The 18,946-nt window shown below is 44.5% G+C and overlaps 2 protein-coding genes across 2 annotated transcripts in view; both read right to left on the bottom strand.

Annotated features, from left to right (window-relative positions):
* The window catches only part of LOC107076205 (uncharacterized), a 75,709-nt gene that overhangs the window by 46,868 nt on the left and 9,895 nt on the right, over window positions 1–18,946 (bottom strand). The window lies entirely within an intron of this gene.
* The window catches only part of LOC107076083 (polymeric immunoglobulin receptor-like), a 226,532-nt gene continuing 208,617 nt past the window's right edge, over window positions 1,032–18,946 (bottom strand). The window contains exons 15-22 of the mRNA XM_069181730.1: window positions 13,948–14,037; window positions 12,501–12,593; window positions 12,056–12,148; window positions 9,554–9,646; window positions 9,116–9,205; window positions 6,132–6,230; window positions 2,655–2,688; window positions 1,032–1,516 (exon numbers count right to left, since the gene is read on the bottom strand). Coding sequence (XP_069037831.1) covers window positions 1,510–1,516; window positions 2,655–2,688; window positions 6,132–6,230; window positions 9,116–9,205; window positions 9,554–9,646; window positions 12,056–12,148; window positions 12,501–12,593; window positions 13,948–14,037 — 599 coding nt within the window. The 3' untranslated portion in view covers window positions 1,032–1,509. The remainder of the gene's footprint in view (window positions 1,517–2,654; window positions 2,689–6,131; window positions 6,231–9,115; window positions 9,206–9,553; window positions 9,647–12,055; window positions 12,149–12,500; window positions 12,594–13,947; window positions 14,038–18,946) is intronic.

The following is an 18,946-nucleotide window of genomic DNA, read 5'->3' as shown; positions in this document are numbered from 1 at the left end:
ACCCCCATCTCTGAACTGGCTTCATCACTCTGCTCTCCTCCCCTCTGAGAGCTGGTGTGTGTGAGAGGACTGGAGCATCATCCAGGGGGGGCTGCACACTGGTGGGGGTGAGGGGATCCCCATTACCCTTAAAGAGCTCTGAAGGGAGTGTCCAGAAAGGTTCTACATAAGTGCGAGGAATCATCATCATCATCATCCTCATCCTCATCACAGCTGTGGTGCTGCTGGTACAGTATGACCTGGCAGCAGGACTGGGGCTGGAAAGGCCAGCTATGACTGCTGTAGCTGCGTGACGGAGGTCGGCCTCTGCTGTAGACCCACGAGCAGAGGTGTGGGCACGTGCCCCCTCCCCCGGGGTCAGAGGTCACACGTGACAGGGACAGGGCCTGGAGGGACTCTGTCAGTGTGCAGATCCACTGGCACTGACTGAGAGTGGACAATCACCCCATTAATAATAATAATAAAATAATAATAAATCCTCCACCAGTGTGCAGCCCCACCTGGATGATGCTCCAGTCCTCTCACACACACCAGCTCTCAGTGGGGAGGAGAGCAGAGTGATGAAGCCAGTTCACAGATGGGGTTTATTGGGAGGCCACGACTGGTAAAGGCCAGGGGGAAACTTGCCAGGCTGTGGGCACTTTCAAAAAGAGCCCTTTGCCTTCTGTCCTGAGCCAGCCAGTCTGTCCTGCTGGCCCTGGTCCTGTGACCCTCCTGCTGAGGAGCAGACAGAGGACACGCTGGAGGCCCTGCAGTGTGCAGGACCCAGGAGACACAGGAGAGGAGCAGGAGCGCCCCCCAGAGGCTGCTGTGTGAATCAGAGGCTCTTCCAGGAGATGAGAGAGCTGTCAGGCAGTGCAGGTGACGCTGGGGGGTGAGGAAGGGTCTTGTTTCCCAAAGCCCACAGAGACTGAGCCAGTGACAGAAGATCAGATCAGCTGGAAGCCCTGCTCTGTACAAAGATCAGTCAGTGGAGCAGAACTAACAAGACTGTCTGGGGTAACTAGACTGGTAGAAATGACAACAGAAGGGATGAGAACAAACACAGAGGAGACAACAAAAACAACAGCAGAGCCAGTGGCAACGAGGGGAAAGAGCAGCAGACAGAGATCACAATGGCAGCCATGTTTCAGACACACAGAAACAAGAAAGACAAACCAGACAACAAGGGCAAAGATGATCATAGCAGACAACACTGAAAACATTCAGAGGCCAGAGGCTCAGCCTGGCCACATGAGTGATCTGTAGATCACTGAGCTGAATATCTTTACAAGCTGTATCATCAAGGAAAGAGGTCCACAGGACTTTACAGATCAAAACAAGTTACACTTCTCACCACCAAACAAGACACACAACTTCACAGTGGGTGTCCGTGGGTGCTGGTGACACTGAGTGATAGTGGGTGATAATGGGTGTCTATGGGTGACAGTGGGAGTCAGTGGGCGACATGGGGAGTCAGTGGGATTGGGTGTTCCTGCTCTTCAGGTCTGGAACCATCAGCCAGACTCCTCACTCTCTGTAACAGAAAGAGACACTTTCACTGGACTGCAGTCTGTCTGTGAGGGATTTTCAATGGATCAGCATCTACAAACCCACAGGGGATAAGAGAGCCACACACTCCAGCCCTGTTTCAAACACAACAAGACTTGATATGAATTGACTGCTGTTCTACTGAATGTCCAGCAGGTGGCCTGGTTTTTACCGGTCCTCTTCCTGACTTGCTGGGACCCACAGTCATCTTTTCTCCTGTGGGCAAACTTTGCTAGTTAAAGCCAACACTAACTAGCCGGTCAGTGAGCATCAGCAGCGCACCGTCGCAAGCCGCACAGCACAGCCTGGCACCGAGCCAGAGAGCGCGGATTGGACAGCAACAGCCTGCAACTGTTTCTTTGTGCCCGCAGGAGATCTGAATCCCCAGAGATTGGATGAGTATTCAACTTCAATGCCTTACTGCTCGAGAATTCAATTTTTATCCCAACCAGTTGATATCAATTTAATTCCTAAGAGTTATGTACTTGTTTTGAGTATCTAATGTAGAAGTTATAACCAAGTTCATTTATGAAACGGTCTTAATGGATGATATACTGAACGTATGTCCTCTTGATATATGTAACTCTTCATAACTGATTGAATATATACCTTTTGTATTCTGATAACCCTCTCGATAAGATCTGTTAGGTTTATATGCATATTCTATGTATTAATAAATGTATCCTCGTGTATTAGTACCTGTGTGTGCGCGTTGTTTGAGTTATGTCGCATGGTTGGACTCTAAAGCCATCAAAAGAATCATTTTGTGATTTACTGCTACAATTAATAATTGTCCCAGTAAATGCCCAAACCCTACAGAACTGGTGCCTTCAGAGAGCCACTACATTTACATTTTGGCTATGGCACCGTTACACGTCCCTGAACGGCTATGAAACACTACAATTACATATACCAAATTTAATGTTTAAGACTTTTTTTTAAATATAGTACCTAAACAAACGTTTTTGCTACAGAATGGCATGCTTGCTTAAGTTTAAAGACAGTTGAAATGCTTTCCTGACACTTTTCAGAATTCATTCTGCTTTCTGTTTATAACAGCTTGAAAACTAATTCTCATTCCTGTACATATTCAAAGTGAAAAATATTTGGCTTTTTTTACTTACTCGGGTTCGTTGTTCTTATTCTTGTTATACTTATCTGCAGAGGACAAAAAACAAGTTTAGACAAACTAAACATTCCCATCAGTTTAAAATCATCAAAAAGAGAAAAAACAAAGATGTTGTAATCTTAAGGTTACCTAAGAAAAATTATTCAAGTCTGTAAGGAAAAACATTGGTGTCACAGTTAATGAGATACATACAGTGCCTTGCGAAAGTATTCGGCCCCCTTGAACTTTTCAACCTTTTGCCACATTTCAGGCTTCAAACATAAAGATATAAATTTTTTATTTTATGTGAAGAATCACCAACAAGTGGGACACAATTGTGAAGTGGAACGAAATCTATTGGATTTTTGAAACTTTTTTAACTAATAAAAAAATGAAAAGTGGGGCGTGCAAAATTATTCGGCCCCCTTGCGTTAATACTTTGTAGAGCCACCTTTTGCTGCGATTACAGCTGCAAGTCGCTTGGGGTATGTCTCTATCAGTTTTGCACATCGAGAGACTGAAATTCTTGCCCATTCTTCCTTGCAAAACAGCTCGAGCTCAGTGAGGTTGGATGGAGAGCGTTTGTGAACAGCAGTTTTCAGCTCTTTCCACCGATTCTCGATTGGATTCAGGTCTGGACTTTGACTTGGCCATTCAAACACCTGGATACGTTTATTTGTGAACCATTCCTTTGTAGATTTTGCTGTATGTTTGGGATCATTGTCTTGTTGGAAGATAAATCTCCGTCCCAGTTTCAGGTCTTTTGCAGACTCCAACAGGTTTTCATCCAGAATGGTCCTGTATTTGGCTGCATCCATCTTCCCCTCAATTTTAACCATCTTCCCTGTCCCTGCTGAAGAAAAACAGGCCCAAACCATGATGCTGCCACCACCATGTTTGACAGTGGGGATGGTGTGTTGAGGGTGATGAGCTGTGTTGCTTTTACGCCAAACATATCGTTTTGCATTGTGGGCAAAAAGTTCGATTTTGGTTTCATCTGACCAGAGCACCTTCTTCCACATGTTTGGGGTGTCTCCCAGGTGGCTTGTGGCAAACTTTAGACGAGACTTTTTATGGATATCTTTGAGAAATGGCTTTCTTCTTGCCACTCTTCCATAAAGGCCAGATTTGTGCAGTGTAAGACTGATTGTTGTCCTATGGACAGACTCTCCCACCTCAGCTGTAGTTCTCTGCAGTTCATCCAGAGTGATCATGGGCCTCTTGGCTGCATCTCTGATCAGTCTTCTCCTTGTCTGAGCTGAAAGTTTAGAGGGACGGCCAGGTCTTGGTAGATTTGCAGTGGTCTGATACTCCTTCCATTTCAAGATGATCGCTTGCACAGTGCTCCTTGGGATGTTTGAAGCTTTGGAAATCTTTTTGTATCCAAATCCGGCTTTAAACTTCTCCACAACAGTATTACGGACCTGCCTGGTGTGTTCCTTGGTCTTCATGATGCTCTCTGCGCTTTCAACAGAACCTTGAGACTATCACAGAGCAGGTGCATTTATACAGAGACTTGATTACACACAGGTGGATTCTATTTATCACCATCAGTCATTTAGGACAACATTGGATCATTCAGAGATCCTCGCTGAACTTCTGGAGTGAGTTTGCTGCACTGAAAGTAAAGGGGCCGAATAATTTTGCACGCCCCACTTTTCATTCTTTTATTAGTTAAAAAAGTTTCAAAAATCCAATAGATTTCGTTCCACTTCACAATTGTGTCCCACTTGTTGGTGATTCTTCACATAAAATAAAAAATTTATATCTTTATGTTTGAAGCCTGAAATGTGGCAAAAGGTTGAAAAGTTCAAGGGGGCCGAATACTTTCGCAAGGCACTGTATATACATAGATATACATATACCTGTACCTGTACTTCATCCCCACAATTGTGATGAGTCAACAGTCAATGGAGCTGAGCAGTACAGTACATGTACATACAGTATACAGCAGCACATATAGAGTACAACACCACCCAGTTTGGACAAGAGCATTATCCAGCCTGAGGTTGTGTTGAGATTAACAGAGGCTGATAAATCAAGTGTCTCCTTCAGCTGTGACACTTCCTTTGTCACAAGAAGAGTATGTCTTTCTGTATGAGACACAGCCAATTCTGTTTTCACACAATGTCACACCAGTATTCCCAGAAACAGGTCAGAGCTGTGAATGGTGATGTAAATAAGTTCCCAAGCACTGCTGATGTAATGCACAATGCTAAAAAACATTTTTCAGTTTAATTGATGTGAGTTTCTGTTAACATTATTATTTTTGTGAATTGACTGCAGTTTTACTGAATATACAGCAGGTGGTGCAAGTGAGGCTGCTTTTCACCCAAGCGCACGAGCCTCTGTTTCAAAGTATAATATAACAGAAAATGTCGCACTGGGGTGAAACACAGCAGCACTAATTAATAGCCTCTGTAAATTTTACAGAAACCTAAATAAAAGTGTTGTGCCTGAATGGACACGCTGCTTCATTCCTGAAGTGCAACACTGACAACAGGAAACCAAGACAAACTTCCTGCAGAGGGCCTTATCTCTCACCAGACCGGCTGCTCTCTGGTATATCTACTGTACACAGTATATCTTCCAGTTGAAGATATCTGGGCCTCAGTACCTCTAAGAAACTACAGCAGGAACCTGCATGTGTCACTAGCTGTCAGACTCTGAGATGTTCCAGACTTACTGTGATCAGTTCAATTAAGGAAGGACCTTCTTTGAAGAGGTACCTGTAGGGTGAGGGTGTTTAAAACCCTTTAGTGATCCAGGCACCCAGAGCCAATTTCCACCTGGAATATTCTCCCTTCAACACAACAGAGGCCTGGTTCATGTCTTACACTGAAGCGAACCCCTGGGGCATTAAGTGTAAACAATCACGTTTCTTTTCTCTCTTACTGTGTCCTCTAAGAAGAAGAAGAAGGAAAATTTTGTTTTTCTGTCTTCAAAGATCAATTTTTCAGAAGCTGGTGTTCAAATGAAACGATCAAAAATTCTGCAGCAGAATTCATTACTTCGCTTTCCTTCAATTGCTTAGATAACAAACTTTATTTCACTGGGATCAACAGCATCCAAGAACTGAATGCCTTGTAAATGCCTGGAATCCTTGGTGAGACAGGTTGACCTGCTTGGTCAGTGGGCAGCCTCCTGGCCACAGCAGGAGGAGACTCGAACCCCATTCAGAAGGAGACAAGCTGTAGGGCAGAGCTGGGTGACTGACTTGTTTATCCCTCCTGATCTTCAGTTACTGGAAAAGCTTCCAGTAAGGGTATCAGTTGAGTGAAATTGTAAATACTCAACTTCTTTACAAATTTCACATGTATTTTATTCTCTTGCATAACTGTGTCAATAAAATCCTTTCCTAGAATGTACCAACAGCTGCTTGTATTTTTACCACAGATGTTAAAACACCCTTCAGTTTTCTCCTGCTCTGTCTCTGTCCTCCATTACTGCTGTATAAAGGATAACTGCTAGAACTCAGGACTGAGATACTCACAGTAATTATACATCAGACGAACAGCACAGCAGATCACAAAGAGGGATTCCCAGGGCACGACCACCAAGCGAAGATCTATCACAGCTCGGTAGCCTTTACCTGGAATTCAAGACATTGATACTGATAAACAAGCAAGTGGAGGCTGAACTTCTTACATCATAATTTTACTTTTTAAAACTGCTTTTTAAAACTACTGACACTGCTATCACATTTTATGGTGATACTGGTGTAGTGATAAAAGGTAAAAAACATACCACAGGCACTAAAGGGCACATTTTAACAGCCAGAAGTGTTAAGAAATTGTGTCTACGTGCTCTATGTTTACTTTGGCTTATGAAAACAACTGTTTATCAGTAACAATTCTAGAACTTTCTTCAGAATATTTCCACACTCTGGGAGTGACTCTTCACAACAAGCTCATCATGTCAGTTAAAGGCCAAAGGATCTCCACTCCACTGGCTACAAAGAAACTGATCATTCATGTCCTTCACTGCTGATCCTAAACATGTTCAGTATGTACAGTATGTAAAGTAGATTCATCAGCTCAAACAATTTCTTCTTTTTTATTTTCTTTATTAATTCCTTTATTCCTGTGTGGGGATGATGACATGTATGGATAAAACAATGGAGAGTTTGGAATAAAAGTTTTATGGAGAGATGAGACCAAGATAAAAGAAATGAAAGTAATAAAGGTTTATCTAAAGTTGAAGGTGAGGAGGAAGATGAAGGTGTGGAGAGAGTTGAGGATGAGGAAGAAGATGAAGGTGTGGTGTGAGTTTAAGGTGAGGAGGAAGATGAAGGTGTGGTGAGAGTTGAAGGTGAGGAGGAAGATGAAGGTGTGGTGCCAGTTGAAGGTGAGGAGGAAGATGAAGGTGTGGTGAGAGTTGAGGGTGAGGAGGAAGATGAAGGTGTGGTGAGAGTTGAAGGTGAGGAGGAAGACGAAGGTGTGGTGAGAGTTGAAGGTGAAGGTGTGATGAAGGAAAGGAAGTGCAGGTGCTCTAGAGAGCAGCACCTCATCAGTAAGAGTGGTGGAGGCAGTGTCCTGGCCTGGGCCTGGAACTGGCTCTCCTCCTGACTGATGATGAAGGAATGGATTCTGACAGGGACACAAACATCAGGTCTGCTGATGGAGAAGAAAACCCTTCAGTATTTCTAGAGTTGAGCTCCTTCATGCAGGATCACAGTGACCCAGAGCACAAAGGCAAATCAGAGCAGAAGACCTTGCCCAGACCTTGCGTCTGGGCAGAGGCAACATTGACAGTGACCTGTTTCTGGACTAAACACATCTACACATCTACTGCTACATCTGTTCTCTTTCTTTTCACTTTCACAGCTATTTTTTGTGCAATATACCCATGCAATACATTTATATTTATATCTATATTACATCTATATTTATATTCATATGTGTGATACGATTTTTCTGCGTACTGTTCTGTTCTAGTTTGTTCTTTGTGTGTCCGGACTGTGAGTAACTCTTTTAGTGCTCCCCTCACTGTACTGATTGGATTGTATTATTATTATTGTATCATTCGTCACACTGTGGCTGTGTTGTCTGTGTTAAGCTGCTGTTGCACTGCAATTTCCCTCACCGGATCAATAAAGTATCTATCTAAGACTCTTGGACTGAACAAGACTGAAATCCAGTAGATCCTGAAGTCTCCCACCCCAGGAAACAGCAAGAACTGCAAGCAGCTGGAGCAGAGGCTTGCAGAGCAGCTCAGTGATCACATACAGAGCTGGGGGAGCTCATGGGTCCCAGACTTCATGCAGGTCTTGTCTCAGAGGGATCTGCAGACACACTCTGACTTCACTCTCTGACACTGAGGGCATGGAATTTCCCCAGATTTACTATAATCATCCATATTGATCTCATGATCAAAATGCGACTTTTTGAATGTGAAGCAAAAATAACTGACTTTGCTGTCCCCATGCTTTTATAAGACACAGTAAGTCAAGCGTTAGCAGTTCCAAGAGAAAAAAGAATCGCGGTGAGTTCTACTGTACCTCTTGCATTTTTCCTGTTTATATGATATACAGTAGAGATACACTGCTGCATGAATTCTGAAATATTAAGAACAGCTGGGAGATTTATAAACAAACAGAACACAACAACACCTAGATGTCTGTATGAAATGCATGTACAGTATGTGTAAGAGGTTAAGAAAAGTCTTTTAGTTTATCTCACTGTATACAGTATATACTGTAGTGTGTTAGACCTCATTATTAATATTTTCACTAGGAATAACAACACCCAGGAATTAAGAGCACTGAAAGGATTATGGAGTGTTTAGTCACAATGTGGTTTAGCCCGCTTGGCTGAAGGCTGCCCTCCTGGCCAGAGGACCCCAAACCACCTGGGCAGAATGAGGGGAAGTGTAGAGAACTGCTCTGCTTGAGGTTTGAACTGTTTGTGTGAAACAGAACTGCTCAGCAGCAAATCCAGACTTAGTAAAAGCTTGATCTTGCAGATTATAGTGAAACCAGCTCTCTGGAAATTGTTGAAAGAGCAGAACTACTATAATTGAGTGTCAGTAATTATATTGATGAAAAGTGACCAGTGTACTGAAGACTGGGTGATGTGGAGTCTGCTGAATACTCCAGTGTCTGGTTGTGTTAGTGATTGATGAAGATAAGGAAGAGTTAGTGGAAAGGTCTGAGTGAGTCATATAGAGAAGAACAGAGAAACATAGGACCATGCAGACTCCCCCAAGAGAGCACCAGCTAATCACCCAGTAGGCTGGAGTGACTGTGAGATTGAACACAGAGCACTAAAAACACAGAACACTAAGGTGACACGTTGGCAGGGCTGTGTTTGTGGTCCTTATTGAGCTGGAGTTGTCACACAGGCATTTGAACTGAAGAACAAAATGTTTAACTAAGAATATTTTTTGCACCTTAAATACTTTATAACCTTTCCTAAAGATGAAGAAAACAGCACATGTTACACAGACAACAGTGGACGGATCATTACTGTCACTTACTTGCTTTCAGGATTAGATCTGTTGCAAGTGCAGTGGAATTCACTAAAGGCAATCCAATGATGCCCAATCTGAAGATCCACTTTACAACAACTGAAAAGCAGAGAGATGTTGTTATTGAAGAGTGTCTGAGCAAATGGGTTTTACAGGATGAGCTCACAGCTGTCCAGGCCTGAGTTTCTGCTGTGATTGTGAGGAGTGTAGAACACAGTGAGAACAGCAGGGAGGGGTGGAGGAGAACAGGACAGATGAGCCAGATGTGTCACAGGGTCAGTCTGAAGGAGGACATGAGGGGCTCTGGGACACTAAGCAGCAGGAAGTCAGAATGTGAACTGAAACTGTAACATGTTTCAAGGAATCACACACAACTACTTACAGAAGACACTCAATCACATTCAATCACAACTGTCTAAAATAACACTTAAATAATTCCTACTGTACCATCTTCATGCTCATCTCCGTCTTCCTCTGTAAAGACTGTCCCAACAGCCAGAATCCAGAGAAACAGGACTTCACACATGAGTCCAGGTCCCCCTGTAATCATAATTAATAATCACTGTAATTACCTGAGAGTCACACCAGGTGAGCATCAGAGTATCTTTCAAAGAAACACAGTTTCACACCTACATTTTCAGCAGATACTACATGCTAATTTGATTTATGATTCAGTTCAAACAAGCTTCATCGGGATGATGTCACACCGGTGTGCTCAAGCAAACAGGACAGGAGTTTATAGAATATCAGCACTAAAATACTACCAGACGTGTTGCTCTACTGACTGAAAACATCTATCTTTCAGATTGTTTGTACACATTATTGTGTTTCTCAGTGAGTCACTCTTGTTTGGATAATTTACACTTCTGGAAGTCTGTTGGTGTAGGAAGTTTCTGATCAGTCTGTTTGAAATGACACATTTTCAAGGGGACCCCCTGAAATGGGGGGGCACTGCTGAGCACTGTGATGTCAAGAAGCAAAAAATGTACAATTTGTGTTTCTTAATCTTGTACAATTAAACATTACTTTTCCTCTTTTCACCCCTTAATTCTGCAAATCGTCTTGGAGTTATCTAGTTGTGTTTTGCTTGATTTTATCTCTGTGTGACTTCTCATCACTCCTGGCTCATGCAACAGAACAGAAGCAGGTGACCTGTGACCTCCGCCCTCACCAGCGTCAGAGAGGAGATCTCAAACCTGGCCAGACAGATGTGCACAGGTCACTGTGAGAGAGGAGATCTCCACCTGGCCAGACAGACGTGCAGAGGTCACTGTGAGAGAGGAGATCTCCACCTGGCCAGACAGATGTGCACAGGTCACTGTGAGAGAGGAGATCTCCACCTGGCCAGACAGACGTGCACAGGTCACTGTGAGAGAGGAGATCTCCACCTGGCCAGACAGACATGCACAGGTCACTGTGAGAGAGGAGATCTCCACCTGGCCAGACAGACGTGCACAGGTCACTGTGAGAGAGGAGATCTCCACCTGGCCAGACAGATGTGCACAGGTCACTGTGAGAGAGGAGATCTCCACCTGGCCAGACAGACGTGCACAGGTCACTGTGAGAGAGGAGCTCCTCCACGAGGCCAGACAGACGTGCACAGGTCACTGTGAGAGAGGAGATCTCCACCTGGCCAGACAGACGTGCACAGGTCACTGTGAGAGAGGAGATCTCCACCTGGCCAGACAGACGTGCACAGGTCACTGTGAGAGAGGAGACCTCCACCTGGCCAGACAGACGTGCACAGGTCACTGTCAGCTGCGATCTCAAGAGAGGAGTGTGTGTGCGTTTTTCCTCATTTTGACCAGGGTTGTTCAGACAGTAGGCAGACATGAGGCACAAGTTGATCAACAAGGTCAAAATGATCAACGGGAAAATCAGATTGGAGCTAAGTGTTTATCCTTGTCACAAAGTGTGCTACTCTGTGGTTCAGGGAACTCTGATATCCTGTGTAAAGAAACCCAGAGTTAACAATGCCCTGTCCTCGTTAGTGAGCACATTTTTAGAACAGGGAGATAGACTCAACTGCAGGTTGAATTCTATTTAGTTAAGAAGGCATCTTGTCTCTTCTTTTGTGGCCTGTGTAGGGGTTATGTAAGAGTTTGAATACTTGGTAGCAGTCTGGTGTTTTTCTGGGTGGTGAGGACATGAGGCATCTGGGACTCCTTGCTAGTAAGTATGTACTGTAAATAGTGTAGCTTGTATGTTGTATGTTTATGTTGTGTGTTGTTTGTGTGTGTATTGTCATTGGTGGTATTTGTTTAAACAAGTGTGCCTGAATTATTATTCTTTTCACCAAATCTGTGCCAGAGGACAAAGAGCTCATGTGCCTCTAATTATACCAACCACTCAGGCATATTCTTGACAAAATCTTTACAAGTAGGAGGTTTTGATTATTTATTTTAATTATTGATTCATCTGCTTGGTCATTTTGTGAGCTTTCTCTAATTTCATACTCCCCAACTGGTAACAATGTGCAGAATGCATTAATATGAGAGAGCCCTGCATACAGGCCTGTGAGAGTTACACTGTGATGCTGTGTCACACTTGAGATAACTCTGGGCTGGTGCAGCAGACTTACTGCAGAGGAATGTGATGTGTTAATGTGTGACTCAGGGTGTGTGTCCAGGCTGTAAGACCTGACTTACGCCCTGCTAGTTCTCTCCAGGACTGGAGCACTACTGTCCACTCAGAAGATACAAACCCTGGGGAGTCTTTTCCTCACAGCAGCTGAAGAGCCGCACAGGGGCTGTCAGTGGGGCTCAGAGGAGTGGGGGGCCTGTTTGCTCAGGACAGTGGAAACGCTGGGGTGTGAGTGCAGCATGATGACATGCCCACAGGATGTCCTGATTCACATAAAACACATCTGTCTGAACTGACAGGTGGGCACACAGGAGGTCAGCTGTTGTCTAAACCTGCTGACTGTCACACACTGCCCCCTGTACATACCTCTGAGAGTGTCCAGGTCACTGGCCAGATACAGCAAGCTCAACACGAACAGAAGCATGGAGACAATCACAGCTTCACCTTTCCGACAGAACTCTGAAAGAGTAAAACATGCATTTGAATGATGTAACAAACTGGTATCTTATTATAAATCACTATTATCTGAATAAGAAAACATGCAAGAGTCCGGGATCACGGCAGAAAGGAACATGCTGTTCACCTACTGTACACACAGGCCTGCTGCCCATTTCAAGATCAAACAGAGGGTTTAGTCTGAAGGGAGTGTCCCACACTGACAGGGTGGAGGAACTGAGTCTCTTTAGTCTGAAGGGAGTGTCCCACACTGATAGGCTGGAGGAATACATCTGTCTGAACTGACAGGTGGGCACACAGGAGGTCAGCTTTTGTCAAAACCTACTGATTGTCACACACTCGCCCCTGTACATACCTCTGAGAGTGTCCAGGACATCGTTCTGAACCAGCAAGCTCAACACGTCCAGAAGCATGGAGAAAATCAAACCATCAGCTTCCTTACAGAATGCTGAAAGAGTAAAACATGCATTTGAATGATGTAACAAAATGACATCTTATAATAAACCAGCAATATCTGAATAAGAGACCCATGCAAAAGTCCAGTATCAGGGCAGAAAGGAACATGCTATTGACCTACTGAAGGGAGTGTCCCACACTGACATGCTGGAGGACCTGAGTCTCTTTATTCTGAAAGGAGTGTCCCACACTGACAGGCTGGAGGAACTGAGTCTCTTTAGTCTGAAGGGAGTGTCCCACACTGACAGGCTGGAGGAACTGAGTCTCTTTAGTCTGAAGGGAGTGTCCCACACCGAGAGGCTGGAGGAACTGAGTCTCTTTTGTAAGAAGTGAGTGTCCCACACTGACATGATGGAGGACCTGAGTCTCTTTAGTCTGAAGGGTGTCCCACACTGACAGGCTGGAGGAACTGAGTCTCTTTAGTCTGAAGGGAGTGTCCCACACTGACAGGCTGGAGGACCTGAGTCTCTTTAGTCTGAAAGGAGTGTCCCACACTGACAGGCTGGAGGAACTGAGTCTCTTTAGTCTGAAGGGAGTGTCCCACACTGACAGGCTGGAGGAACTGAGTCTCTTCAGCCTACACTTCCCTCTCCTTCAAAGCTATAGCAGCCACCTCTGCAGCCTGAGATACTTTTGAGATCCATCTAATCACAGCTCCAGGCTGCTGGTCCTCTCCTGCAGTCAATCTCTGTGCCCACACAGCTCCCTCAGACACCTAAGCTGTCCATCTATCCATGACTAGCAGCTGGAGTGGGGCGTCTGTTCCCATGGGACTCCAGAGGTTTCCCCTTGATTGGCATTTAAGGGTTTTTTTCCCTCTAGTGTGCAGTTAGACTTACATACAGCCTCCATGTCTCATTTTCATCCATCCTTCAGACAGCGTCTGTCTCTTTAGTTGTTATATGTTTGAACACTTTTGTTAGTCCTCACAGGTGTTGGGGAGAGAGTGGTGGGCCGGGGGGTCATGTTTTGAAGGACAAGAGAAGCTACTGTAATTCCCACCTTGACCTCTTCTGGGGAGGCTCTCTCAGTGTGAGGCACCCCTGACCATACTGTCCTCTGCAGCTCCAGCTTACTGATTCTGCTCCTCTCTGTCCCCAGAGCTCTCAGCTCCCAGGCGTGAGGCAGCCTCTGGGGCTGAAGAGATAAACAACCCCAACTCTCTGAGAGCCACCTGAGGTCCCAGTGCAGTCCTTTCCTGTTCTTTACTAACCCTGCTGCTCCCAGTGAATTATTCTTGTGATGTTTCGTAGTGGCAGAGCACCAGTTCTTGTCCCAGTAGATGTTGACTCATCAAAATCCTGTGAATCTGTATTTACAGCACAGTCAGCTCTGTTCCTACTCACCTCCACATCCTCCCCAGGCTAAACAGATCCTTTGAAGTGTCAGACACACAACCAGGGCAATAAGAGCTACAATCAGCGCAGTCAGATAACCTGGGAACAGAAGAGTGGATCAGGAAGGGCAGATCTTTTATAGAACATGCAGGACTGAGCACAAAAGAGTTAGTAACATACAGGTTCTGTCAGCCCTGTGGAAAGTGGTCTTACAGGTACTGATGCTGTCAGTATAAAATCATCCCAGTTTAAACACCACTCTGTACACTGTAAACAGTGGGTGAGGTTGGAAGAGTGCTCAGTGTGGACTTCAACTCTAACTGATATGGAACCTGGGCTGTGGGCAATGTAAGGTCACCATCAGCAGAGTGAGATACAGAAGGACCCCCTTCGCTATTGGAGCTGCTTCACTTACCATTATATTGCAGCTGAGAAGCCTTATTGAGGATCTACAGTAGCTCCTTGTGGGAAGTGGTTAGAAAAGGTGCCCTAAAACAGGGCATATATATACAGTACATAAGCCCTATACCTGTCCCATCACTCCTGACTGGACAGAAGAGGGATCAGCTGTCTGTGATCAAAACCACCAAAGAGCATTAAGATGTGGGACCTGGAACATCAGGACCCTCATGGACTTTCCACTTAACGACACCAGACTTGGTTTTCTGAAAATGACATAGTGACCTAGGAACCTATATCAACAAGCAAGGTAGAGGATAAAAGAAGAACTTTTGACATGAATATCATGTAGTTTAGAGTCAAGGCCATGGAAATGTAACATATTAAAGACATAAATTAATTTTTTATCACTGTGCTGCCACAAGGACTATTTCATGGCCCAAACACACAAGTATCATTGAGACCTAAGGAAGAGCTCACCTAGACAAGGAAAGAGGGGATCCTGATGAGAATTTTGATCATCTATTCAATCTGGACTTCACTGTCAACACTAATATTTTAAATTCCAAGCTACAACACCAGTGAAAGAGAAGCCTGGAACTCTTACAGCACATGAGGAGGAGGTGAAAGTCTTCACGCAAATGTAGAACAACAGAGCGGAATTCCTACTGAAATGTTTAAGCACTGTGGACAGAAATTAACACAGCCCCTCCACACACATACACAACTGAACAGTAGAGGTCATCCCGAATCAATTCAATGATTTTATCAATCACCTTTCAGTGGGATCTCTGTGCATCCTTCACAGGCAAGATCACTGCAGGGATCCTCCTGAACCACCTCATTCTTCTTGTGAAACAGGTTCCACTGGAATCTCATTACAGATTCAGTACCTCATCAATCAAGTCCACCATAGTTTTCACACCCAATCAATTATAGGTATCGCAGCAAGGCTATGCATCTCATTAGAATTAAGTGTTCGGATACAGTAGATTATAATAATAAGAAAAACCTTTCACTTGGCTTGCACTGAAAATAAGATCCTGCTTAACACTATCAGTGTGATTATGGCGCTTGACTGAACCAAGTGGAGGAGGAATATCTGGGCAGAAGCTCAGAAACTTGAGATCCAAAGGAGTCCAATGAGGCAGCAAGGTGAGGGTGTTGAAGAGAGCTCACCATGACTGCACTGAGCACCACAACCAAGACAAGCTGACATCTCCCAGGACAGCACCTGCTCACCCTGCCAGAGAGAGTGGGGGTCCCACACTGGCCTTATCACTCCCCTGGGGTCATGAAAGTCACTCACCCTCGACCCCAAGACACAGCCAGTGACTCTACTGCTTCGAGAGACACACCTGAGTTAACAGCTGCAGCTACTGACACAGCCCAGTGCTCCTGACCTCAGTGTAGCTCAGGAGATACAGGCATGAGCAACAGGCTTCAGATAAGCTACAGTGGGCCAGGATATCAGCTGGAGAACCGACACAGCTCCCTGGCTCTGCTCAGGACCACAGACTCCAGGCCAGAGACCTCTCCTGCACACAGTCCTGCCTTTAAAGATCTTACATCACTGTGACTGTGTCTGGATGTGCCAGCTGTAACAGATTCACATTCAGTGTGGTCATGTGTTGAAGGTCTGCTGTGGATCTGGTGTGTTACTGGAGTACAGTACTTACCCACTATGAGTCTTTCTATGGAAGCTCTGAAAAGGACAAGGACAACAATGCTGCTAGCTGAACAAGTGAAGGAAGCTGCAGCAGAAAGAGAACAAAGCAGGTACAGTATCTGTTAGTGCCACACAGTCCCTCTCCCCTGCTATCTTCACCTATAGTGGGGTACCACCCTCCAGCTCTCCCTGGCTCAGTGCCTCTGACACTACAGGTGTCTGCACACAGCAGAGACCAGAGTCCACACATCGCTGTCCAGGCCTGTGGGAGGGACAGCAGAGTCCCCACCCTGTAGTGTGACCTGGCCTGGTCAGCACTGGGCTGAGAGACCTGTACAGTCTCAAGCTGCTACTGTAAGTGGTGCTTGTGGACCAGTAGGTGGCGCTCTCTCCTCAGAACAATAATTTCCAAAGTTATCTTTTTTGTGTGTCTCTGGTTCTGCTTAGCCCTGCAGTGTCTCCTCTGTCACACACTAAGGTAAGAAGACCATACCTGTTCTCCAGATGCGTTGAGAAGATTTCCTCCGCACTGAAAACAGAAGAAAAAGATACGTTGAAACTAAATTAGAAATTTTACATTTTAAATTATGATATTGCAAAGAAATACTAAGTACTGTTTAACAAAACATTAGAAATTAGAAATAATGCAAAAATGTATTTGTCCTATTTACTGTTTGGTGGAAGCACTGTACAGCATGTGGCTGTTCTTACTGATGGAGTCGGAGACAGATGACAGTAACCAAGTTCTGTTTCACCCCTGTTACTCTAACTCATCACATCACTTCCTGAAACACCCTCATCTTCCTGCACCCCTCCTCTACCTCAGCTCTGTTCTGCAGCTGCCCCTCAGATGACATCACTTCCTGCAGGAGGGCCCTGAGGTGCAGGTGCCTCTGGGAGCTGCCTGAGCCCCTGCACTTGTCTGAGCCACGTTTGTGCCTCTGAAAGGAGTGTTTGTGCTGCTCTCCTTCCTCAGAAAGTGCGCCCTCGATCTTCGGGGAGTGACGTCACTGAGCCTCTGAAGTTGTCCCCACAAACAGCAGAAACAATTTCCCAAAAATGTTGTTTAGATTTAAATCTTTTATAGCCAAATGCCTGGCTGTGATACAGAGGTTTTAGGAATGCAGTATATAGTGTCTGAATTTCCTGACTGGTCACTGCTCTCTGGTGTTTGTCCAGACTATACGACTGGTATATAAATGTAGCTGTGATATGTACCACCTCTTCATTGAACATGATTTTACCTCATTTCAGGACTCAGTGACCTAGAAGCCCTAAGAGATGAGGAATTGAACAGAACTGACGGTTGTGAGACGTGGTCCCGATGCTAGTATAGATTTTGGGCACATATTGTACATATATTCCCATAAACAGGTGGTTAAAACAAAAGTAAAACATTGGTTTAGTCTACATTTTGGCTCATGAAAGACTGTTTTCTTTCAGAACTATTGAGATATTACTGTTTACATTTGTAAGGTGACAGACCTTTTATTACATTTACAATGTAAATGACAATTTACAACATTGCTTTGATGACTTATTTTAAAAAACTGCTGACACAGCAGGGCACCAGGACAGACATCCTGTATATTCCACTAGCCTGGAGATAGAGGGCACTATTTCCCAGGATGGAAAGCAGCACAAACTGGTTTTAGTGGTACAAACTGGCACAAATGTATCTGAAATAAATCTGGTGAGAGTCATTGTTTGTGCTGCTAGTAGGCAGGGGATCTTCAGCCAAGAGGGTTAAAATATCTTAGGTCTAACTCCTCAATAAATAAATACTCTTAAATTGTGAATCAGTATTTATACAAAGCATGTAAATATCTTCCTGAGCTTAGTTTTATGTTGAATTAAAGCAAGACTGTATCAGTAAGAGATCCAGCTGCTTTCTGTGGTTCTCTAGAAAACTCCTTGTTCTTATCGAGTGTCTGTCGGAGAGAGATTGGGAGAGTCTGTTCTCATCCCTCCCAGTGCAGTCTGGGATTCTTTCTCTACTGTATCTCCATCACATCGCTCCATGTGTTCCAGAACTGAAACCTAGCAAGGAGAGAGGCTAGATCTGAGCTCTTCACACCGAATCTCTCTCTCCTGGATCTGAGAAAGCAGCTGTTCTTACCTTGAATATAAACCCCACAGAGATAGGAGATCAGTGATGAGGTACAGGCCAGTCCAATACCTGCTCTAACACCTGTGTCTGGTGTGTGGCTCTTGAAGTACTCCCACAGAGCAACTGGGAACACAGGGAAACCGGAACAGAAACAAAAACTGACACCTTTCTCCCACGCTAGCTGTCCCCTGTTCTCTTCTGTTTTCTCTCTATCTTTCCAGTGCCAACACTATAACATCCTATAACCTAGGAAAATGAGCAGAGACACCTGGTGGACTATTACATGTAATTAAAACATTTATACATCCCTATATCACTTTACTACAAGAGTAACAGGAAATTCTGTGTGAATCTACAGGAGGAAAACATGTAGAATCCACACACTTCTCCTAATAGATTCAGTGTCCCAGGAATAAATAGGGACACAATCATGACAACAAGCTTACAGGGTGTTAGCTACTGCACTGTTTATACACAATGATACAATGAGTTTGATTTTAATGTGAACACTACTGTACAGGTAGAGGGCACTCTGCTTCTCTCCTGTTCCTAGTTCCCTGTGATTATTCATGTGATTATTCATGTATTTCTGCTGTGTCTTGTTGTGTAGCCTCTTTAGTTCCTGTGTGTATCTACAGAAGAACACAATGAACAATTCACACACTTCTCCTAATAGATTCAGTGTCACAAGAATAAATAGGGACACAATCATGACAACAAGCTTACAGGGTGTGAGCTATTGTGCTGTATTGCACTGTTTACATACTATGAGTTTGATTTTAATGTGAACACTACAATATGGCACTGTAACTGTTTTGTGCCAGTTGTAA

This window comes from Lepisosteus oculatus, chromosome 21 (assembly GCF_040954835.1).
Source record: "Lepisosteus oculatus isolate fLepOcu1 chromosome 21, fLepOcu1.hap2, whole genome shotgun sequence".
Taxonomy (NCBI): domain Eukaryota; kingdom Metazoa; phylum Chordata; class Actinopteri; order Semionotiformes; family Lepisosteidae; genus Lepisosteus; species Lepisosteus oculatus.
The sequence above is the reverse complement of the archived record's forward strand: the minus strand, read 5'-3'. Positions and strand labels throughout refer to the sequence as shown.